General features: G+C 43.3%; 2 protein-coding genes across 5 annotated transcripts in view; both read right to left on the bottom strand.

Moving 5' to 3' along the window:
* The window catches only part of kif13ba (kinesin family member 13Ba), a 37,090-nt gene extending 35,199 nt beyond the window's left edge, over positions 1–1,891 (bottom strand). For all 4 annotated transcript variants that reach the window (XM_086107582.1, XM_086107583.1, XM_086107584.1 and 1 more), the window contains exon 1: positions 1,252–1,891. In XM_086107582.1, coding sequence (XP_085963708.1) covers positions 1,252–1,321 — 70 coding nt within the window. In that variant the 5' untranslated portion in view covers positions 1,322–1,891. The remainder of the gene's footprint in view (positions 1–1,251) is intronic.
* A 3,892-nt stretch (positions 1,892–5,783) lies between these two features.
* LOC147207929 (AT-rich interactive domain-containing protein 3B-like) overlaps positions 5,784–24,174 on the bottom strand; it is a 64,703-nt gene continuing 46,312 nt past the window's right edge. The window contains exons 5-9 of the mRNA XM_086107573.1: positions 11,730–11,913; positions 9,288–9,547; positions 8,174–8,455; positions 7,985–8,077; positions 5,784–6,962 (exon numbers count right to left, since the gene is read on the bottom strand). Of these exons, the coding sequence (XP_085963699.1) occupies positions 6,772–6,962; positions 7,985–8,077; positions 8,174–8,455; positions 9,288–9,547; positions 11,730–11,913 (1,010 nt within the window). The 3' untranslated portion in view covers positions 5,784–6,771. The remainder of the gene's footprint in view (positions 6,963–7,984; positions 8,078–8,173; positions 8,456–9,287; positions 9,548–11,729; positions 11,914–24,174) is intronic.

Raw genomic sequence — 24,174 nt, 5'->3', positions numbered from 1 at the left:
TATTGTGGCTATTTGGCTCTGGGTCCCTTCAGAACAGGACCGGCTGAGTTGGCATAATGAGTCATAACGGCCAGCAGAATGTGAGCACAAGACCCAAGCTTCATTTACTCGGGAGGATTGTAAATGTCATTACCAGTGTGATTTATTTATTTAACCATGATCATTTTTGCTACCTGATTTTATTTCCCGTGATGCATCTACTCATCTACTTTGTCACTAACCTGCCAAGTTCAAATCTGTTAGCTTCCTTAGACACTTGTATGATCATGGAAAGGTTTCAAATACAGCAAATATATTAATAGTCAACCATTATATTAGAAAAAAAGGTTTAACAACGTCGAAAGTTCAACCCTGGAAGGCATCATTACTTGGGATGTAACGGCAATATTGCAACACTAAAATTGCCCCTCCATCATCATCGCCATGCTACGATATTAAAAGCAATACATCTCTGTAAAAAAAAAAAAAAAAAACTTTTCACCCGCTGCAACCAAACAGCATTATAAACTACATTGAACATTATACTTCGTGCCATTGAGCCAATATGACAATAAATGGACTGGCCAAGCCTATTTCTTTGTCACTGCTGTTATGCATAAAAAGACAATATTTTGCTTTTTCAACATCATAAGCAATTTTCAAACAGTATCATGACTTTGTATGCAGGTTTTTATATTGCCCCCCCCCAATATTGTCATAATTACAGTAACATGATGTTCATGTCTTTATATTGTGTTGTGACATCCCTAATCATGACCACTATATCCATCTTCCGTAACAGTTTTGAAGCCAACCTGTGTTCCCAAATATCACCTATTGGTTTCCCTCTCTACGGAAAGTACTCGAGTAAGTTTTTCTGGTGAGACAGTATTGTCACCTTTTACTCATAAGACTGATAATGGTAGCCAGTGAATCCCAACCACTGTGCCACAGCACATGAGTAGCAAATGATTTTTTCCCAACAAATAATGTGTCTGTCACCTATCTGCCAGCTACGTATAGAGATCGGCAGGGCAACGAAATGTTTTTTTTTCAATGGTAGAAGATACTTAACCAACCTGTGTTTCTGCTCCTTTTTATGTTTTATTTGGTGGTGTGCCGTAGGAAACTTGTCCAATATCACGCCGATGACAACCAAACCCCCTTGGGGTAGGTAATCATTACGACACATACTTGTCAATTGGCGAATCCACCCTGACAGGGTCTTGCAAATATAAAAGAACGCTTTTCTCTAATGGAAGTGTCGCTCACCTCTCCTGTTCATGGGCCGAACGCGGACCGCCACCTTGACGTTGGAGTCGTCCAGGCTGGGCTCGACCATGCTTCCTGCTTTTAGCCGAGCCAATCAGCTCGTACTCGGCGTCACGATCATCCAAATACCGAAACTACCGCTGGCTGTTCCGCGACCAGCCAGCTAGCTTCGCCCGACTCTGCTGCTCCACACACCGGGCATGACCACGGGTGTGTGCTCGGGAGTGAGATATCTCACAGGAAGCTCTCTTCCACCACTTAATTTCTTCTTTTAATCATAGTAAATCCACTCAGGCCTGAAAAGGGAGACTTTAATTAAATAAATGGGGAAAGAGGGGTTAACCTCGTGTAGCATACCAGAAGCTAATTTGACAGGCATATAAAAAACATGCTAGCCAAAACGAGCCGAGGAGGAGATACCGAAGTCGCCCAGCCGAGCCAGGAAGGCGGTCATTGTTGCTTATTTCCCAAATAACATCTCCAGACGAAAGTCACTTTGCGGTAAACCCGGCGCGTAGGACTCATCCCGTTAGTTGGCACCGTTAAACAACAACGAGAAGCGACGGGGAGGCAAGCGGAAAAAAAGCACCCACCGCCCGGCGGTGGTCTTCACAGCCATTCCCAAACGCGGAATGCCCTCCTCTTCCTCCACCTACTCCTCCCCCTTGTGTGTCAAGCGTCATGCCAGCTTCGACCTTCGAACTTCCGGGTGTGGTCTCAATGGCTTCAAAACAAAAGTGTGAAGCTGACCAACTCAATTTTTAAAGTACGGAGCTTGATGGGATGACCATGTTGAAGGCTGAGCTGATGTCACTAAACATAAATTGAACGTGTGTGTCCCTCGCGGTCCCTCGTGAGGATAAGCGGCTCGGAAAATGGATTGATGGATGTCCCTCAAGGTGTCTAAGGGCTGAGAATCAATCACTCTAAAGGTGACGTTACTACCATAAGCAAAAGCGAGTACAGACGGATAGCTAATGTCTAAGACAAGCGAGTAAAAAATATATATATAGAACCTCTGCTAAATAAAATTCTCCGCGTAATTTAGGAATTTCTATTATATGTGAAAGAGCTACTCCGTAGATAGACATTTGCCAAACATCTGGACCACAATTCCGTAGTCACCCAACAGTTCTGCCGTCACGTGAAGAAACGCGACACCTCGGGAGGGAGATTTCAAAATAAGGGGACTGACACACACCCCCCCCCCCACACACACACAGTGTGTTCTAAAATAAAGACACAGGCCAGAAATGGAATTAAGATATAAAGTAAAACTTTATCATGACAAACAAGTTTAAAGCCCTGAGAACCACGTCTTTATATTACTAACCATATGAACAAAAGTGAATGTGTGAAAACCACTTTGCCAAAAAGTGCTCCTCTTAAATACAATCAGCACAAAAAAACAAACGTTTTAACAAGCATTCACCGCCATTTTGTCCACGTTCTTTTTTCCTTGTTGTTGTTTGAATCAGAGAAAAAAAACCTATAATATTTATATAGAAGTCATATCATCATCATCATGTCCGCATAATAACAACAGTACAAAAATATGCACAAACCCCACAGTTGAAAGAATATACGGAGCATTGTACAAGCCAAAGACAACATCAAAGAAAATTGATAAATGAGGTATCTGATAACCATTTTGCATAATGCGCAGATTTTTTCATTTAATATATTTTCGTTGGTTTTTTTTATTTTTACAAATTTTTATTGAAACAAAGATCAGGTTAGTTCTTTATCTTAAAGCTAAATTAACTCCCCCCACTTTTAATTATTATTTTAAACATGTGCAGAGCGTGACAGCTTCCCGTGTGATGAGCTCGACTGCAGTTACTGCCAACTAAACAAAGAAACAAACAAAAACTCCCAAAATGGAACAGCAAACAGTCAGTCTTAAGTAGCATTCAGCCAAGCGGCAGCGCTGTTTCTTTCCTTGATGTTTACCTTGAATGTTCTCGCTAGCCGCATTGAGGTATTGTGGTGTGAAAAGGGGGGTTATGGGGTGCTCTTTTTTTTTTTTAGTACTTTTTAAATGATGTCAGAAATATCACGACAGCCGCATTCACTTAGATTGAGCTAGCCTTGAATGCTAATGCTAGCTTCCATCTAGTATCTTCTAATATCGGAAGTGACAGTATCACAAAGTCTGACTGCACCTATTAAGCATAAAGTGGCATCACTTGTGCATGAGCAAGTTGGCTAGTGGAAAGTTCGTATCACAGATAATCGAAAAGAGACGCCAGTAGCGTTTCAGAGGATTGTCAACAAAATTGGCGTTTAGCAGTAATTAAGTAATGATGCTAAGGTTGCGGAACTTGTTCACACACACTTTGTCGATAAAATTAGCATCCCCTAGTCAGCTAGCAGGAATTGTTGCTTGTACAAATCCCTGATAGCAAAAAAAAAAAAAACGGCCACTATCGGCAGAGAATATTTTTAGGTGCTAAACTCCATCCACATGAATGCTAATGGTGCTAATTTATTGCAGAACAAATTTAACAAACAGAGCATGGCAAGTAAACTAGAGGAGTTGCTAGTAAAATAATCCCCCAAAGTCAATAAGATTCTAGTGTCTTTTGGGGGCGATTGTCAGCAAATTGGACGTACCCCAGCGCTAATGTGTGTAGCTAAACTTCTTCACACAGACATCATTGCTAACAATTGCTCCCAGCTCGTGTGAAGTAGTGCTAGTTCAAATCCTGAAAAGCAGAAAATAGCCACCATCAGCTTTTTTGTTTGACTCTCAGCAAGCTGGGGGGTTTAGGAGCTAAACTCCACCCAAATCAATGCTAATGATGCTATTGTATGTTGCAGAACAAACAAAATTTGAAGAATGAGGCCAAATCAGTCAAGAGATTTTAGTGGCTTTTTGGGGGATTGTCAGCAAAGTGGACATACACCAGTGGCATTGACGCTAAGGTATGAACCAGAACTTGTTCACACTGGTATCACCCAGCTCATCAGCTAATGTTAAGAATTGCTCGTTCAAATCCCAGAATGTCAAGATTTGTGGGATTATCACCAAACATGACATGTACCAACACTACTGATGGCAACCTCATGTATACATTATCATACAGAAAGCAGGATAAAAGCTGTCTAGCGGCTTTTTGGAGGATTGTCAGCAAACCTGGTGCTCATCATTGCCAAACTGGACCCCGTATGAAATGCAAAGATGCTAATGCGTGTTACAGACCATATGTATCTGAACTTGATCACACATGCCCACACGTACACAATGGCAAACAGTCATTCAAGGCCCAAAACGTTTTTAGTAGAGCCGCTCTTAAGGATCTGTCCGTGTGGGTCCTACAAGATCCATTAGGTTGTGAAAAAAGACAAAATAAATACCAAAGTAATGTGGATTTCCACCTTAAAAAATGATTCGTCATTGTGTGTTACATAAAAGCGGCATATAAATCTTATGCATTATTATTAATATTTGATACAAACTTGTCTTTTAAGGCAGCGCCTAGCAATGCTCACTCGTAATACAATACGCTTGCAGAGTCTATGTGGCAACAATGCTGCCCTCTGCAGGACACACTGGGACATTCTCAAGGTGGAAACGAAACAAAGGATATTTCCAAATCCCACTCAATGGAAAGCTGCTTGACCGATTATTAATTTAAGGTCCAAGTACTAGTACGCTCTTTTTCCTTTCTAGTAGGACAATCCAACACGAGAAGGAAAATGGGTAAATGCTGAAACGGCTTGTCATAAAGCACTGAATACTGCCTGTAGCACCTTTTACAAGAAACCTGGGATTTTTCTGCATTTTATTATTATTATATATTTTTTACAGTGTCACCGTTCTGGGTAAACGTGGTTTTCACGTGTTACACACACTTCTCCTGTCATGTTGTCAATGGGTAATCTCAAGGATTGGTTCTGATGAAAAAGCGGCTAAATTCTTCTGATCTGGTTGACCCATTCATAACCTCAATGTGCTCTGTAATGGCATCAACACAGACTGAGGGGAACAAGCTAATCTAGTACTAAGAATCCAAATGCAGAATGTCATGATGCTGTGTGAAAATCGTGTCTATGGAAACGCCATAATGGATGCACACTTTCTCCCGCCTGTTGTGTTGAAGGCAATTGTCCCACAATTATTTCCTACATCACACCAGATGCTACACTGATGTCAGCTAACTGGCTACAGCTGTGAGCCGGCTATTTTGTCGCTGTTCTGCATATTGTTCCCCTGCCCCCACCACATTTTCGGAGGCAATAGCCAAGCACTAACTGTGTTCAGGAAGAAAGACAAAAATCTAATAAAGCTTTTTTTTTTTTTCCTCCAGCATCTCCATGCCTTGTACATTAGATTAGAAACCAACGGCGACCACCTTTTTTGGTATCTAGTAGCTGTGCAATAATAAACAGAGGCTAAAAATCAGTTCAAGTTCATGTGATTGTACGCATGCAACAAGAAACCCCAATTAACAACATTCCTAGCCAAGGTCTAATCATGGAAAAGACCCCCCCCCCCAACCCACCCAAAAAAGTGGTACAACTGAAATTAAAAAAGGAAGAGAAATGAGGTGTGTGTGTGTGTGTGTGTGTGTTACAAAAACCAGCAGCAGAAGCAGTAGACATTTTCTTTGTCAGTTCCCACTTCTTGGGGGAAGGAGGGGCAGCGGCTGTGGGGGCTTCTTCCATCACGGTTGCCCTATGAGGTATATGCAGTGTGGCTCTCCACAGAGAGTCTCATGAGGTATTTTTTCCAAGTTCATCTGTAGGGGTCTGGTGGGAGCATATTTGATTTCTTTCCCCAAATACCTGAGAGAGGGACACCATTTTGTATTTTGAGGATGGTCCAACGAAGGGGGGCAGTGTCCCATCTGTTCCGTCGCACATTTCCGACGTGAGCTGCCCCCACCACACTTCAAAGGGAAGGACCATGAGGTATTTTTTCTTTTTTTTTTTCTTCCTTGAAATTACCCGTGCCGATTATGGCGTCCCATCATCCACTTGAGGAAAAAATACCTGACTCAAAAAGAGAAAAAAAAGTTAAAGAAAAAAAACAGCATATGAAAACATTGAGGTTAAATGCGGTTGAGCTCCTGAGGTTAAAAAAAAAAAAAACACCACTGCAGGTTGGGTGATTGAGGTATGTAAAATCAGCAACAAAAAAAAAAAATTCTAAAAACACAATCAAAAATAAAGATGACAAAATGGAGGAAAAAAAGATTTTCAAGTTCAGTTGTGACGACACCTGTCAATGGGTTTTTGGCTGCGTTGATTGTGTCTAGCATGAGTTGTGTTCGTGTGTGTATGTGTTGTGTATATGTGTGTGCGTGCGTGTGAAATGCATAGTTGTGTTGTCATGTTCTATTCTCGAGCTTTTGTGTTCACGATTGGACAGCCAAGAGGTGGACAGGCTTTATGAGGTATTTGTTGTGCAACAGTCTGTAATCTTTCTCACGGGACAGAATATTCATGCTGGGCCCGGGGCATGGGGGAGAGAGGGGATGTTATTTTTTTTTGGGGGCATCAGGAAGGGACCAGTTACGGTGACCCATTGGGAGCCGGCTCAGTCGAACCAGGGGCCTTGGAGGAGGATGAGGAGGAGGACGACGTGGGACTGAGGGTCTGCCTCGGGGGTGCGGAGAAGCCAAAGCCAGCACTGGTGGAGGCCGAGGCGGCAGTGGACACTGTGGGCCCCAGCAAGCCTCCGGCCTTCTGGGCAAAGAGTGTTCCTGTAATACGTGACATCATCACATGAACAAAATGGCAGCTTGGAATGTGATCACTGACGCTTTTCTACTGCTCACTAGCTTGGCTTGCTTTTAGTATACCGGGGGAAAGTGAAAGACTCAACGCGACCTGAGCTTTTCTGTCGGCAAGTTTCCATATACTGTATAGTCAATGCAGTTCACAACATAATGCGCAAGTGCATACTGGGCGATGCGGATGAAGCAAAACTTGTGCGGATGGAACTTTCTTACTAATCACGGCTGAGCTTGCCAACTTTACATGACCCACCTCAGAAAACAGGTAAGCCATGACCGGTCGTTACCTGAGCCCTGAGCAACTGTGAGGCCATTTTCAGTCGACAGCAAGTGGCAGCACCAGGCAAAAAGGCCGCCTAATGAGATGGATGATAATGGGTGGATTTTCCTGTGTAATTCATATTCTACAAATGCAGTATTAATCAGAATGCCGTGTTTAGGCTAGTCAACATATTATTGTAAAACATATTTTTTACTTGATTTCCCCTTTAAGTACAGGAGTTGAATGAGTACTTTTTACCAGTGTCTTTTTTGACACAAGTACTTTTACTTCGTCTCAAGTGCGATGTTAATGAGCTTCATTTAGACTAAAGTAGCACTTTGCCGTCATCATGGTGCCTAGAAACTATATTGAATTAAGTTGAGGCGCTTCATATGGACAAAATTTGAGATTTCCGTCATCTTGTGGCATCGACAAGGAATGGACTCTTGGCACATAACGCTGTGATGTCACATCTGTTGTAGATAACGATAAGTACACCCGTTTCCAGTTTTGTGTAACTTACAGCCGTGCTTTCATATCGCAAGCCTGACCAGTCCCTTGTCTGTCTGTCATTGACTGTAGTCATGCATATCAGTATTTTAATAAATGAGAACTTAAATACACGTAGAACACAAAGCTGTTTTTTTTTAAAAGAATTTTTTTGCTATTCGCGGGAGGGCTTGGTCACTCAAGACTGCAACTGAACGTTAAAGAAGGTGGCACCCACCTGAGTACATTGTGCCATTGACCTCCACAGAGACAGTGATGCTGGCATTGCCATTGGTGGAGATGCTCAGAGACATGTCCTGCTGCTTCTCATCTGAAAAAAAAAAAAACACCAAAAACCCTGCTCATTCATTTTTTTTCCCATTAGTTCCAAGGTTCGACAAGTGAATAGTGGTGGGAGGGCACTGACCTCTGGGGGTGGCAGCGGGGGCCCCGAGGCGCAGGTTCATGGGCATTTGTGAGGCCATGGCCAGCAAGTTGTGCTGAAAAGCTTGTTGCATGAGACGCTGCTGCTCCTCGGCCAGGCGCGCCATCTTCCTCTCGGGGCCCTCTGCCACGCCGCCCCCAGTGGTCTCCAGCTTCTCTCTGAGCTGCTCCAGTGTGGCGGCGCGCGCCAGGCCCGCCACCTGCTGTTGCCCCAATGCCAGGGCCATGGAGGGTCTGGCTGCCATGATGGAGGGAGTCAGATCATCTGAAGGGGGGAGGAAAATAGAGCGTGAGACCACCTTTCTCAATTGCTACTCTCCTCACGGTGATTACTTTTACTAATAGTGACAGCAGGTTCACATTCCTGTCGTAATGACAGTCCGAAACAGGAACCTTGTGATGTTGGCAAGTGTGTTATTATTCATTTGTTAGGCTCGAAGTTTTCAAGAGCCCCAGGCCGAATGGGCTGCTACACAGACACAAATCACACCTGGCCCCCCCCAGCCTCAAACCCACACACACACACACACACACACAGGACTAAAACACTTCATATGCCCAACTATCAAGACAAATACTGCATATTTGTCAGTTATGTGCATGGCCGGAATAGGAACTGCTATTCTTATTATAAAGCCCAATAACAACTCCAAACGCAAAGTCATCAAATTTTTCCAGAGCTGTGAATAAAATCACTGATAATATACATATAAATTAACCGCTTCAAGGTTACCAATTACTTTTGACCGGAACCTAGGATGTTTGCCACTGCTCAGCACCAGCGAACACAGTTTTAGAAGTAGCGCTGTATTGTATGCAAGCACTAGTTGCAGTTCCTATGAACGGGCATCAGAGGGAGCCATTTCTCTAACTAATCAGCGACCATCTTCTCACTGGAACACTCGAGGTCAGATCAACACAACTATAGCAGAGACAACCAATATGGACATATTTTAACTTTTAATTCAATGTTCATACATTAAAACACCTCTCCATATGACCACAGTAATAGACAATGCTGAATTAATACCAAAAGTATGTCTGTCATTCTTGTTATGGTGTACCTAACGTGTCCAGCATGTGTACGGTTCTATTACCTTTCTTCAGGACGGACCCCGGCGAGCCCTGCAGGCCATTGAGGGCCACAGAGGTGCCAGCCCCAATGGCGGATAGGTGCATCTTGGGAGGTGAGAGGATGTGAGGGGCAGTGCTGGGCGACGGCGAGAAGCGGAAGAGGCTGCTGCTGTAGCTGGGGCGGCGGCCCTCGCGTCGGTTGCTGTCGATGGCGGCCTGGAGCTCGCCCGGGGAGCTAAGGCCCTTACGCTCGCACTCGTAGGGGTACAAATACTTCATGTACCTGCGAAACGAGATACAAATGCCAAATGGCTTGAGTTCAAATACATTCAAGGAGCTTGGTTAATAGTGTGTGCTTTAGCATTGCAGTAAGAGTACTCCACATACTGCACTTGGTTGCTTCTCGTAAAGTTTTACGATGAAAGCTAAAGCTAAAGCTGGTCTCCTTCCAGTAGCTACAGAAATAAATATGAGACAGCCTTGCTCTCTTTCACCCAGACTGGAGAGACTGCGATGCGTCATGGTGCACTGTGTGTCGAAGTGTACAAAACATGCTGAGTGTTGCGCTGACGTCACGCAGTACATGCACAGTCACAGCTTCAGTGTTTTTTCTGCCATTAGAACGCAAGTTAAAATGAACATGCAGTGTTATTATGTATGCTGACTGCATCACGGCGGATCAATAAGGCGCTAAGAGCCCCAGTATCCATTAGATAGAGCCTGCGGAGCACATTAAAAATACATGAGGCTTCATTAGGGCATCCTTATTAGTGGACAATGTGGTGTGACAGTCCATTCCAGCTTTTCTATCCGTTATGGTGGCGGCACCATCTGAAGCGTTCTCCAGCTTCGAGCTGTCACTCAGGCGGCCACCTTAGTCATGGCGAACTCTGAACCTACGCGATCAATAAATGAATAGTGATCAATCAATGTGATGTAATAGACGCAGGGGATTGGAGGTGAGAAGGGAAAGTGGCTCGGTGGAGGAGACAAATGGAGGCATGTGTACAAATACAGCGGGTGAGGCACGCAAACACACGCTTGTGGCTAAACTGCGCAACATGGGGCACGTGGGTCATACAGCACATGACCTGTGAGAGCATTTGATTGGCCCCGCATTGAAATGGAACTGCTAGAAAAAAATTGAATTTCCAATATAATTATAAACAGCAATTCAAAGCCCAAGCTGTGGAATTTGCCCAAGATGGCAGACTATTTTCAATTCCGCACATGTGAAATTTAGCGCAATGCTCTGGCCACATTACATAGCTCAGGCAAAAAAGCTTGACAATTTAACACCAACTTCTAGAATGCCTGTTCCTGATTGGGGTGGATGTGGACAAATTCTATAGTGGGAGTTGCCAAAGCGCGAGCTCAGAAATTCGCCCAACAAGGCCTGCTTCCTGTTCAATTTTGGACTTGGGTACTTGACACTTTTCCATGTCCTTTCATAATAGACACATAAACCAATTTCATGTTGATTAATGAAATTGGTGTCAGAGATATTTTTATTGAACTTCCCAAATATTGTTGAAATAATTATTTAACTTTGATGCCATGCTTTGGCCACAATGCATGGTATAGTTAAAAAAAAAAAAAGCTTGGTCATTTTAAAGGACATTTGCTTCTGACTGGGGCTGATTTGTCCAAATTCCCTTATTCCCTTGTAGGATCTTGTCAAAGTACAAGGCTTGGAATTTACTCAAAATGGCTCCTTCAAACCAAAATACCCAACTTCCTCTTGAAGTTTGGGCATACCTCCTTGAGACTTTTTGTTGTTGTTGTGATACGATACCCGATTTCGTGTTGCTTGGTAAACCTGGGATCGGGAGCAAAATCTTTTCAGTTGGTGCTACTTTGTGAGTTTGGAGGTTTTGGGGACTAAGTTTTCATAGATGTTGCAGCCATCAAAGGTGACTCATTGATGATAAACAGCGAATCTAGATGGACCTTCCCACGGCCAGATGCCTGGGTCCTAATTATCCATCCATCCATTTTCCGAACCGCTTGATCCTCACTAGGGTCGCGGGGGGTGCTGGAGCCTATCCCAGCCGTCTTCGGGCAGTAGGCGGGGGACACCCTGAATCAGTTGCCAGCCAATCGCAGGGCACAAAGAGACGAACAACCATCCACGCCCACACTCACACCTAGGGACAATTTAGAGCGTCCAATCAGCCTGCCATGCATGTTTTTGGAATGTGGGAGGAAACCGGAGCACCTGGGGAAAACCCACGCAAGCCCGGGGAGAACATGCAAACTCCACACAGGGAGGCCGGAGCTGGAATCGAACCCGGTACCTCTGCACTGTGAAGCCGACGCGCTAACCACTGGACTACCGGGCCGCCGCATTATGAACCCATATTGTAATTTTAAAAACAGAAAACTGACTTTTTATTTCCCCACTAAATCAAGTAAATCACTTCAAGTTGACTGTAGAATGTGTTGGAGGCCATTTTGCGTCTTACTGTGTGCGCAGGGTAAATGCGGCGCTGGTGATGGAGGTGGGCAAGTTGAGTCCCTTGGTGATCTCTCTCCAGATCTTCTTGTTGATGACCTCCACTAGGCCTCCCTTCTCCGTCACCAGCTTGTACAGCATGTAAAGATCCAGCACTTGCTTGGCCATGATGGGAATACGGTTGACCGGGGTGCCTGGTGTAGAGGAGAAAAAAAAAAAACATACATGATTCCACGCCGCCTGGATCGTCTAAGCGGGACAGGTATCACGTGGTTGTAATATCAATAATTACTTGTTTGCACATGCATTTGTGACAGAGTAGCCAGACAAGTTCTCCATTGTTGAGGCTTGTCAGCACTTAAAAAGGGGGCTGGGGGGGGAATGCAGCAAACAGTAACAGGCACAAAATAAGATGCATCTGTGATACAAAGATGATGAATAACACTGAAGATGGATTTCTGCAAGAGTGCATTATTGCAAGCCATCCAAGTGTGCTGTTTTGTTCTGGCCACAAGCAATAATGACGTTTTGAATTCTTAGTATATATGGTATGGTGTATGGAAATTTGAACACAATCTATAGTAGTTCACTTTTCCCCCTTTCGAGCACCCTGTAACCCAATAACATAAGCTGTCCACTGTAGTAAGCGCTGACCCTGAAAGGGTTAAAGGAACCCTATAAATGGGAAAAATGACTACTTCAAAGTAAAATGGCAGACTTTCTGTATCTTTACATGCATGAGACTTTTTGGTGGATCTTCTCATAAAAGACAAGGCTATCAAATTTCATGTTTTGCTACATTAAACTGGCTTTGGAGGCTGGATTCCAGCCCCCCCCCCCCCACACACACACACAATTTAGCGGCAGGTATGAATGATTTAAACTGGGTGGCAAAGGGACATTTTGAGAAGTTTATGTCTGAAGGACCCTGGGAAATGGCCAATATCAGATTGAGGATATCCAATGCCATGGGGGGTTTTTTTTTTGGTTTTACCATGAATCATACGTGAAAAAAACCCCTCATGATTTGGTAATGCAGGACATGGCTGGCATGTGTCTTGCACGCCTGTTAAATTTGGCTTGAAAACACATTAGCCCAGTTAAGGCAATCTGGCTTGACCTGGAAAAGGGGATTCGCAAACAACACAAAGCCGAGCAGCTCGAGACTTTTGATACAGATGCATTAATCTTGTCAACAGCTTATCTGCACTCAAGCATGAAGGGAGCGTGTAGTGAGGAGTGGGCACGGTCAAAAAGGGAGGTGAGGAAGGTATCGTTTATTCTTTTCAATTGTTGACTCATTATTTTGTTAATTCTATTGAAAACAACGCAACCGGAGAGACAAACTGGGGGGACTCAAATGTCATGCCTTCCTCCTGAAGACTCACACTTTTGTTCTTCAAAACAAGGGATGTCAAACTCAATTTGGTCAAGCGCCACATCGTAGTTATAATCTAGTTTCCCTCAGCGGGCTGTTATGACTGAAAACCATGTCAACGTACAGGCTAATCATCAGATTATTCCAGAAATATTACCCAATTGCCCTTGGAGTTCATTGTTAATATATCCTGTTGACAACACATTTAATTTGAAATCAGAGTTCATGCAAAACTGTGGCAAGCAAATATTTAATGGAAGTTTACAACTATTGTTCAATTAATGTTTCGATGGGCTATGGCGGGAGAGGGACTGAGTAATGTCTGTTAAAAGTGAAGAAAGAAAATGCCATTGGTTTTATGCCAAATGAAGAGAACAAAGCTGCAAAACATGAAGTAGATACACTTTATTTGCTTTAGTGGGCCACAGTTTGATACATGGGCCAGATGTGGCCCCCGGGCCTTGAGTTTGATACACTGGTTTTACACCATGCATAACTGCTCTTGTTACAACATGGCTAATATATTGTCGCCTTGGTTTCGATCAAGCGTCAAACTTTAGGCCTGGGGGACAGATTCGGCCCGCTGCCTCATTTTATGTGGCCCGCGAGAAAAAAAAACCGTGTCAATTTGGATCGAAATGTCAAATCGCCATGTGTAATAAATAACGTTCACATTTTGTTACCGTTTACATTCACTTGAACAATAATTGAACAAATTATTATCGTTGACCGATTTCAAGACGTAATCCATTCGTCTGTTGTGTACAAGTAACAATGCGATGAGACGATTAAACATTTTTGTGGTTACACTGTCGCAACGGCCCTTCGAGGGAAGACGCAACTCCAAAGTGGCCCGCGACTTAAAAGAGTTTGACACCCCTGGTCTAGAATGATTGTTATGTATCTTAACTAATGCTTGTGACCAGAGTTCTGGCCCACATAAACCTTACCAATTAAATATTAACAGCAAATTCAGTTCTGTCGCATGTTTTTCTCTTTTGTAGTAATTATTTGTACACAAAAACAAAAAAAACAACAATTTAAAAAAAATCCCAATACCGATCATTCAATATCGTTTTCAGTCGGATATCCGAATATAAAAAATTTGAACTCCAGCCCTTAATAGAGATAAAAATAGTTTCTGTACTATGTACAAAACTATGTACTGTATTATGTACAGAATCAAAAAGTGCAACACATCTAATTAAGTATGGAGGGAGGAGTCACTGGTGGCTGGGCAGCAACCCGCTAATCCACAGACAGCAGTGGGTGGAACCTGCAGGATAGTCCAGTATAATGAAGCTCATTTAGAGGATTGCGGCACTAAATCCACACACCCGAGGCACACGTACAAGGCCACTCGTACGCAGAGTTGCTCTGCCCAGTTAATTCCCGTCAATCCTTCAGCCCCTTAACTTGGAATTGGACTCATTAATGACTTTGGCGAATAGCAGCGATCAGGCCACGCAGATTAGCCCTGATTCATTTTAGCAACATGTCTTTAAGCCACGTGCAACGGGGGCGACGTGGGCAAATGGACCTGCCTTAGAGCAGGAAGTCTAATTCAGAACTCAATGCTGATTCTGGACTCAAGGGTCTTGGCTGCGCGGCACTCTTTTTCAACGCCAACTGCATTTGAAACATTGAAATGGTGTGTGGAAGTGGATGTTTTGCAAATTGACATTGGCGGACTCACAACTGTGAGGGCCACTATTCCGCTGTAGAGAAAAGCAATATATCCCATGATGCATTGCGACAACGGTGGTTCAAATAATGTTCTCATTTGACAAGATTGTCATAGAGTGTCAACAGACTGCAATCCCATCTAAAGGCAAACACAAACAGATGTACAAGCACAATGTTTACATGCTTGTTCACATGCATGTCATGTGACGTGGCGGCAGCCAAGCATTTTTTGGCATTGCTCTTTCCTCATTGTAGGGGTCAACAATGGGGCGTGTACAGCGCGTCACATGGAATACACAGTCAACAGAATGGGATTGTGTTGTCGGGGTGTGTCAAAATAAGGCCTGCGTGACGATCATATGGCAAAAACGCCAATCAGACTAGCAACATGTTTGACCAGGGGTGTCAAACTCATTTTTGTCGCGGGGCACATTGTAGTTACAGTTGCCCTTGGAGGGCCATTATGAATTTTGGGAAACCATATAAATGTTTAATCCCCTCCACATATTGCATACACAGCGCACAACAAATTGATGAATAACTAATTTTAAAATCAGAAGTCAAGAATAATGACTGTTATTGTGGATTATATGTGACAATTTCAAATTTTGGTTCAGACTTTAGGAAGCATCATGGAACTTGACATGCATGATTTGTTTTCGCGGGCCACATAGAATGATGTGGCAGGCCAGATCTGGCCCCCGGGCCTTGACTTTGACACCTGTGCGTTTGACCATCAACATTTTCAAAACAGTTGACCGTTGTAATAGTTGTAAAATAAGGCCTAAACGTGAACTGTGAGAGATGACGTATATAGGACAAAAAGTATATGTTTGCACCCAAAAAACAAAAACAAAAAAAACTAACCGTCTTTAGAAATTTGGTTTTAAAATAGAATAATTTCCAAATATGCAGTTGAACACAAAGAAGCAAATTTGGAGAAAACTTTCGAACAGATTTAGTCTTTTAAGAATACTGTATAAAAAGCATTTTTAGAGCTTTAATGACTCAAGTGGGTCACATGAATCTGTGAACATTTACGGCAGAGCAAAGGTACCAAAAATAACAGGGGGTTTAAGATAAATGGTGACAGTTTGACCTGTATTGTTTCATTGTCATTATTTCCTATTGGGGGGGGGGGGGATTTGCTTTCAACATTCAAATAAATGCAAAGTCGAGCAAAGTGTGTTCTGACATGGAGGTGAAGATGTTTACTGTCTACCTCACGACGGAACAATTCAGACCTGGCAATAGCAATGGTGCGTATGTGGTGGCACAGAAGCTTGCCGTCGAGGTGTTGGTGCCGCTGGGTTCACCAAAGCTGCAGATAAATGTTGTGGCAGGGGAAACATTGGTCTAATCTGCAAAGCCAGTTAACGTGAGGCAAAACAAGAGCGCCAGCTTCTTTTGCAAACAGATACTGAGACAAGTACGTAGCGTCATCCTCTGAAAATCACGGCCCAGGTCATATTTGGACAAAATGTTTCTTGGGCCTTAAACATCTCAAAATGCTGACCACCTCTTGCTGAAATCGGCGACATCCCAGTCGATTCTACCCCAAAGTTAATGGGGTTTTTTATTGTATATACATACAATAGAACCAGTATTTGGTTTGGTTTTCGGAAAGAAATGGGGGGTTGGGGGGGGGGGGGGGCTTAAGCTACATTATTTTAGGAAGGTGGCACCTATGGAGTAGGGCAAAGTGATTTAGCTCATTCACGGTCAGCCGTTCGAGAGCATATGGACTTCTATTTATTTATTGTAATCGGCAAAAGATAAATGACCGATACAGCATCACGCATCATCGCATGTAATGCGCCGGTCCACCTGTTGAACTCCTCCAATTGGGGCAGGATCTCATCCCTGACCTGGAGAGGGTAATCTACCCTTTTTCGACTGAGGACCATGGTCTCAGATGTGGAGGCGCTTATTTGCAATCATTTTTTTAATTTTGCACCATAGGTTTGTTATGTACAGTGACTCCGCGATATATAGTGTCATATCGCCTAGCTCTACGATGGAGTGACATGACACGGAACATGAGTGTAATATGAGATTGTACAGAGCTGAATGGCTACAAATGCTGCTACGACACATCCCGGCAAGGCCTGAAAATATTTTTTTGATTGCCTTTTTGCCATGTTTCCAGAACACGGACCAAAAGTGTTGGGTGTCACTTATTTGATGCCGCATCAAGCCCACATCAAACAATTAGTACAACCAGCAAGGTCAGAGATCAGCCAGGGGTTATTGATGTGTGAATTAAAGTGCAGGTCAGCAGGAAGCCATGTTTTCAAGCCGCAACAATGAGCCCACAACAAAGAGTGCTTTGCCCCCTAACACCCCCCCCCCTGACGTGGTGATGGCCTGGCCAGCTGCTAGTGAGGTCACAAACAGCTCGCGCCACACTTCACGTGTACAAAGACAGATGTGTTTTTAAAACAGGACCTCAGTCAATGAAGTTGTTGTCCCATGAAAAGCATGTATGTCACTATTTTAGAGCGATGTCAAGACAGATTCAGCACCAGGGTCATCAAGAATGAACAGCGAACCTCCACCTATTGCACTTTGGTATTCATGATAATGCCGATGATTACTATTATTTATTTTGTGGAACTTAGCCGATGCTAGTTGCATTTTTGCTATAAGACGTCAAAAAGGTGGTGCCAAAGCACTGGCCAAGAGGAAAGTAGTGATTGGTCTCATGAAGTACGTTTGAGTGAAACATTTCCACTGAGAGACGAGCATCTTAATATGTCAGTGAAAAGCCCGGTTTAGCCTGGGTTGTTCACGAAAGTCTTTCCTGCATGTGCACTTTTGGTGTAACCCATTTTAAGGGCAACGTTGTCAAGTCAAGTTAAAATGATTGGAACGTTTTTGCAATCATATTTTGGAGTATACTTAAGAATTTATTGATTAAGGCAATTTTAAACATCGTTTGAGGCGCGGTCAATTACGTGTGATCGGGCTCGATTCCTAGTCACCGTGAATAGTGGGGGCTTACTATACCGACTTAATTTTGTGCCTGTCCTAAGTGGTGTTTGAGACCTGAGAAGACGGCATTAACTGATCAACGCAAGGTTTCGAATTTCAGTCTGGTGCAATCGCATTATGGAGACAGATATGTAATAATTCTGTCTAAAATTTTGGGGAATCCCCCCCCCCCCCACACACTTTGGCAACAGCTGTGTCCAGAGAGTCAACAAGCCACTGTTGCCTTTGCTGTGCAACATCTGCGCCGTTTAACTCTAAGCAGCCTAATTGGACCGACCCAAACACCTCTTTTGATCACAGCAGAGCCAAGTGTACTTTCATCACAGGCGGCCATTTCTGCCGTTGTAATTGTTGCGACTTCTCCATCTGCTCGTTTTACTAGCAGAGCGCCGGTGGAGTGTCGGTGATGACGTGGCGTTGAGAAGGACAGGAGCCCCGTCGGGCTCACATGGCAACCCAGCGCTCATTTCATCTCTCTATAAAGCCCTGATCTGTCCACTCAGCTGCTCCCAGCCCATCTGTAATTGGCTGCAGGCTTCACCTCCCATCATCCTTTGCCCTGGACTGATTTCCCCCCAGGGACAAGGCCATCAGGAGCCTCGTGATTAATGGCAACAGGGGTCAGGGGTCACTTTGCCCCCCCCCCCACCCCCGACATCACTCCCTGATTCCTTCCTCTTGCCACACGGCTGTAGCCCTCCAGTGGCTAGACTGGTCATGATAGGGGGACTGCAGATCAAGTCATGCAGATAGGCAGCGTTGATGGAAGTGAAAAAGACTCTCTCACAAAAATCAAGAGAAATTTTTTTTAAAAACTAGATTCATGGACCTTCTCACCTTTAAATGGATAAAAACTTTCCTTTGGGCCGCTGATTATATGACGACTGCTGTTTTTAGACAAATACTGCAAAATTCCCCTTTTCAAAAGCGCAAGAATGCCAGATACACCAAAATGGCATCGAACTTTTCAAAATAAACGGCAGCATTTTGGTGACAAAACGTGTGAAATCAGGTCTTCAAACGTTGCGACTTTTGGTATGTAACTGATTAAAAATGTTCCAGTCTTAACACCCAAAAACATTTCTTTTCGAAACTGGAGGAAGTCTGCAGGTGCGAGAATATCACAATCATGAACGAATGCCGGAACATCCGTCATTTCGCCTATTTTCTGACATGTTACGGACCAAACGAGTGATCCATTAATGGACAAAATAATTTTTAGTTGCAACCCTAAACACAACATTTACATTCCACTCCTCAGGCTGCAATTTGTGTGCCAAAAAGAAGGAACATGGTCGTTTAATTTAACCCATGACCTATTTTTTTTAGCAGGAAGCAGCTGTCCACATTAAAGGGCTTCCATAATAAATCAATTAGGTGCCTCCTGATGCCAGTAGTAGTGGTAAGATAAATATCCCTGTCGTGATACGCTGGAATTTTTTTTTTTTCCTTTTTAAATAATTGAAGGACAGCCTCGTGACCGACCGGAAATGAATGCTTGACCGAGCTAGCCGCAAACGAAGACTGCAAGGCTTTCCTGTAAGAAAAAGAGTCAAATAAAAGGAAAACGTGGTCTGAAACTCATGTTTAACAGTTATGTCTTTACAATTCCAGTGAACAGCAGACCTTTATACCCATTCTAGACGTTAATGTAATGAAAAGGCTTGGGGCAGAGGGTAAGGGAGAACTTTTCAGCTTCTCACAAAGAAAAAAACAAGGACGGGGGAGGAGAAAGAGTGGATTAGTGCTATAAGGAAGGTGTCAGCCAACACAAACAGACCCCCTGCCCCCATGGAAGTGTCTGAGAGCAACAGTGTCTTCCTCTTCCCTCCACCTTGACCAACACAAAGGCGTCACCATGTAATAATTACGCTTCGTTCCGATAGCCCAGTCTAACAAATAAAAAAAGGTACAGTAGCTCTACTTAGGAACGTCTCGCCATACAAAATGTTCAAGTTCTGAAACGTCTCAACAGGAAAATATTGCCTCTTGTTACAAAAAAGATTTTAAGATACGAAAGGTAAAAACACAGTATGGGCTGCTACTCGCAGCTCCGAGTTTCCTGAACGCAACATGCTTATAGCTGCTCTGCCATTGGCTATTACCTAGCATTCCATTGGCTAAGAGGGACACTTGGAACATGAATTTGTTACATATTTTGATGCATTTTTATGACTTAGAAAACATTTACGGCTGAATTTTGGGGAGGCTTGGAACGGATTAGGGTATTTACATGGAAAACGTGTCTCTTACAAAATTTCCTAGTTAAGAAATTTCTTCCTGAGTCAATAAATGTCGTTCGTAGACGTACCACTGTACTTGGATGGTTTAATAAACAGTCATCAACGTCATGAAGCCAAATCCGTGATATGCTGTAGCAGAACCACCAAGTGTGAACCGCAATATCGTGGCGGATTATTGTACAGCAACAACCCACCTATTCGTGGTTCACTATTCACTATGCATCTGTCCCCAATTATACATGGAAATACTCACCTATTCGCATGATTTACGACCTTTATAAAATGCTTTAGTTATTATTTTTTTCACTATTAATATAGCTTATAAGAAAGGCAATTTCTAAACTTTTTAGGATTTAGTGTGTATCCCAATCTTCTAACTTTGTGGTAGTGTCAGACAGCCGCCACTGATTTGGTACAGATGCTCACAAGAGAAATGTGGGTCTGGACTCCAAGCGAAAAGTTTACTTTAAGTCGGGCAGAGACTGGCTGTTTGGTTTATACAAGTCGGGTGAGGGGCAGCATATTCTCTGGACCTCGCTGTACACACTGGCGGAATGTTTGTTTTATTTTTAATGTATGGTCACGGACATAAGAGGTTTAAAAAAAAAAGGCCACAGTGTGTGGAATTTGCTATCTTTAGTTCAGACACCAATTCATATCAAGTGGTCAGATGCGCAGCCGCCACATAAGGTAGGTTCAATGTAACGCTACACTATAGACGCATTGCTATTCTAAGCATGCGTTCCGAGCCACAGCTGACAGGGGGGTTGGGGGACGCACACTGTGAGGGACGCTCATCTAATTAAGTCCATATTATGTTGATCGATGCAGCCAACCTCCGTTCATCGCGGGGGATAGATACATTTAAGACCCACTCGCCGAGTGAAAATCTGTGATCATATTAAAACGTTCATTTCAACCCTCCCCCATGTTTAAAATACATTTGAATTTATTAAAGCACACTTTTTAAAAACATCATGTGAACACCAACAAATCTGCCATGTGAAAATGCTGCACATTTTGTAGCATGTGCATGTGAGCAACTGCTGAAAAGTGCGACTGAGGCTCACATTTCTCACATGCAAGGGCATTCATTTTAGGAAGCACAGTGGTACCTTGACTTACGAGTGCCTCAATTTATGAGCTTCATGAGACACAGACTCGATTTGAGTGGCAGGCAAAAATCTGAGTTACAAGTGAACTTTAAATACATCACCAATTGTGTCAACTGGAGCAATTCATGTCCCGTAATGTTATCTAGCACACGGAGGCGGCAAGAACAGCTAGAGTCGTCGATGCACGTTCACTTGTTTGTTACACACTGCAAACAGTGAAACACAAATACAAATGTGGAAAGTTAGAATGGCTGAGAAAGTCAGCCCCCCCCCCCCCCCCCGCCTCCCCAAGAAGCAGCAGGGACACATAAGTAAGCGCTAGTACGGTGAAGGAAGCCTGCCGATACTCTAAAGGAGCTGTCTCGTGCGCTCTGTCAACTCCATCGTGGAAAATAACTGGCCAGGCTCCAAACCACAGTCAGGAGCTGTAAATTTCCCCAGGAGCAGCTCACAAAGCTGCGGGATGTAGGGTGTGGGGGTGGGGGTTGGCTTGTCAGACCGCTCATAATAACACTATTAGAAGCTCAAGTGTGCGATTACAATTTTGTAAAGAGCAAACCGGCTATAAATCTGGATGCGATGCCATGCAGGTACACTTCAACGGCATATACGGTCAACCTTCAAACAGAGTAACTCAGGAAAAAAAAAAATGCTGTACTGTACGCGGGACCATTCGTGCCCCGACAAGCTTCGAATCGACTGTATAATAAAACTGTCTTTACGACGTGTGAGAGCGGCTTTGTACACCGAGCCGCGTAGATCTGCTTGACAAGTGTTTAGTGTAGTTACTCGCCGACTTCTATTTATTAGCGTTGCCGTGTCAAAAATATTGTAAGCAGATGTGAGCCGGCGCACTGCAGCACGTGAAGCCGGCTGGTTGATTTTGACATTCTAAACAAATAGCCCGCTCGTCACTTCATTCCAATTTTACACATACAACTGGCATGAATGATTTTTTTAAAAATAAAATGTTTGATTAATAAATTAGAATTAATGAACTAATATATTGGTACCATTGTATGCCAAACCACTGGCAACAAAAATCTTTTTTTTTAACATAATTGGCCAAAAAGATTCAAATGAGTGCATTTGACATTTAACTACAAATCATGGAGATTTTGTTGGAATACAGTACTGCAATATACTTTATATTTCATACTAATATATATATAAAATTGCACTAAAATAGAACTAATAACGATTATATGTCAGTGTATTTGTTTTGTATGAAAAGCTGCACATTTGAATATTTGCAGATTTCTTTTCCATTTGTATTGCAATATTTGTTAAACTAAGATTTTCCCTCCTTTAGTTGGATCAAAATCCCCATGTAGATGTTCAACCCGAATACACTGGTTAACCAATAATTCTATGAGGAGATTATCAATGTCTATTCTGCAAACGCCACCCATATTTTGTACTATTGGCTCTCCAACATAATGCATGCATTTCCAAATTACTAGAAATGGAAGACTTCACTGCATCCGTCGGTGAAAGGTTGGCATAGCGATCCTGTCCGTTGCGGTCAATGCCGATGTGAGCCGTCATAAAAAGAAAACAAGAAATATGACTCCTCGTGTCATGAAGATGGGTCACCTGGCCAAATAGAGGGTAGGGGGTATTGAAAAGGTTGCGAAAATTGAGATGGCCTCTTCAGCTGTAACCCAAGTCCCAGAGGATCAACTGACCAGACCGCGAAACAATGGATGGACGGACGATTGGATGGATGGATGATTGGTTGCCTGGGATCTGAATATTGGAGAACATTGGTCTGGCTACAGGACTATCGTTTCAGAACACCGTGAACGCTCTGCTTTCATGACAATTTTTTAGGACCATGTGGAACTCCAGGAATGCTAGGACACAAATCACTTCATAGTTTTTCACGTACAGTACGCGAGACCCAGAATTTCGTCATTGTTCTGCCCAAACTGGGGCGCTGGGGACAAACTCAACCTGGCAATTCAACACCTTCAGAGAGCTTGAGGTGCCATAGCTTGGGGTTATGCTGGACGGTATGCAATGAATTGTGTTGAATGAATTTTTTTAAAAAGTGCAAATCCGCATAGCGTTGGCGACAGGGCAAAACCTTGCACCTCCAAAATGGTCACTTTTCAGTGTCTCACCCACCGGCTTAAACCCGGAAGTTCATTTTTCTTCTACATGTGAATGCTTCTATGCATTTGATGGGCTGTACTTTGCAACGTCACTACATCATGCAACGGCAATTCATATTTTGAACCGCCGCAAAAACAGTACCCGGCACGCGTGAAATGGTATGACAGAACCCTATACACTGCAATAGTGCATTGTGCAGTACAGGCTTGCAGAGTTCAATTGATCCCACCCCACGCCTGGTGTGATGGAAAAGCAGGCTGGGCCAAGAGAGGCTAGTGTGGTGTGTTGTGGTGTGGGGCCGTTCTGGCCACTGTAATGGAAAAGTGACATTGAGTAGCAACATTGCTGTCGATGGGCCACAATTCTTTTTATACACCTGTTCAGGATTGCCTACAACACATAGCTCTTCCATTTCCTATGTTTTTATGATTTTATGTCCTGTTTTTATATAATATCTCGTTTACTAATTTTTACATTGTATTTTCTTATTGTCTGTACAGTGTCCTTGGGTGGCATGAAAGGCGCTTTTAAATAAAATGCATTATTATTATTATTGTTTCCACTGCGTTTATAAGCACTCTTGTCAACTTCACTCTACACAAAGCAATGTACTGCTTTGCATTGACATATGCTTAAATTTGGGTGTGTTGAGGGCAAGATCAAAGGACGAGTTCCTAAGTGCTGTGACATACAGGCACAGTGTGATGGAAAATGTCCAACAGGTAGTTTTGGTCAGACACCTGCGCATACCTTATGCATTCTTTGATAATTGAATCCGCCCATGTGGCAGTTTTGCAGGCTAAACGAATAGGCTAAACAATCACACCTGAAACCAGCTGAGTGAACAAAAGCTACAAAGTAATATTTTGCCTCAAAAATGAACTATTAGTGATTGGTAGTATCACGCAGGGATGAATATGA

The sequence above is a fragment of the Hippocampus guttulatus genome, chromosome 3 (genome assembly GCF_054856545.1).
Source record: "Hippocampus guttulatus isolate MCC_2025c chromosome 3, RoL_Hgut_1.0, whole genome shotgun sequence".
In the NCBI taxonomy this organism is placed as follows: Eukaryota; Metazoa; Chordata; class Actinopteri; order Syngnathiformes; family Syngnathidae; genus Hippocampus; species Hippocampus guttulatus.
Note: the sequence above shows the minus strand (reverse complement) of the source record. Positions and strands in the feature narration are given on the sequence as shown.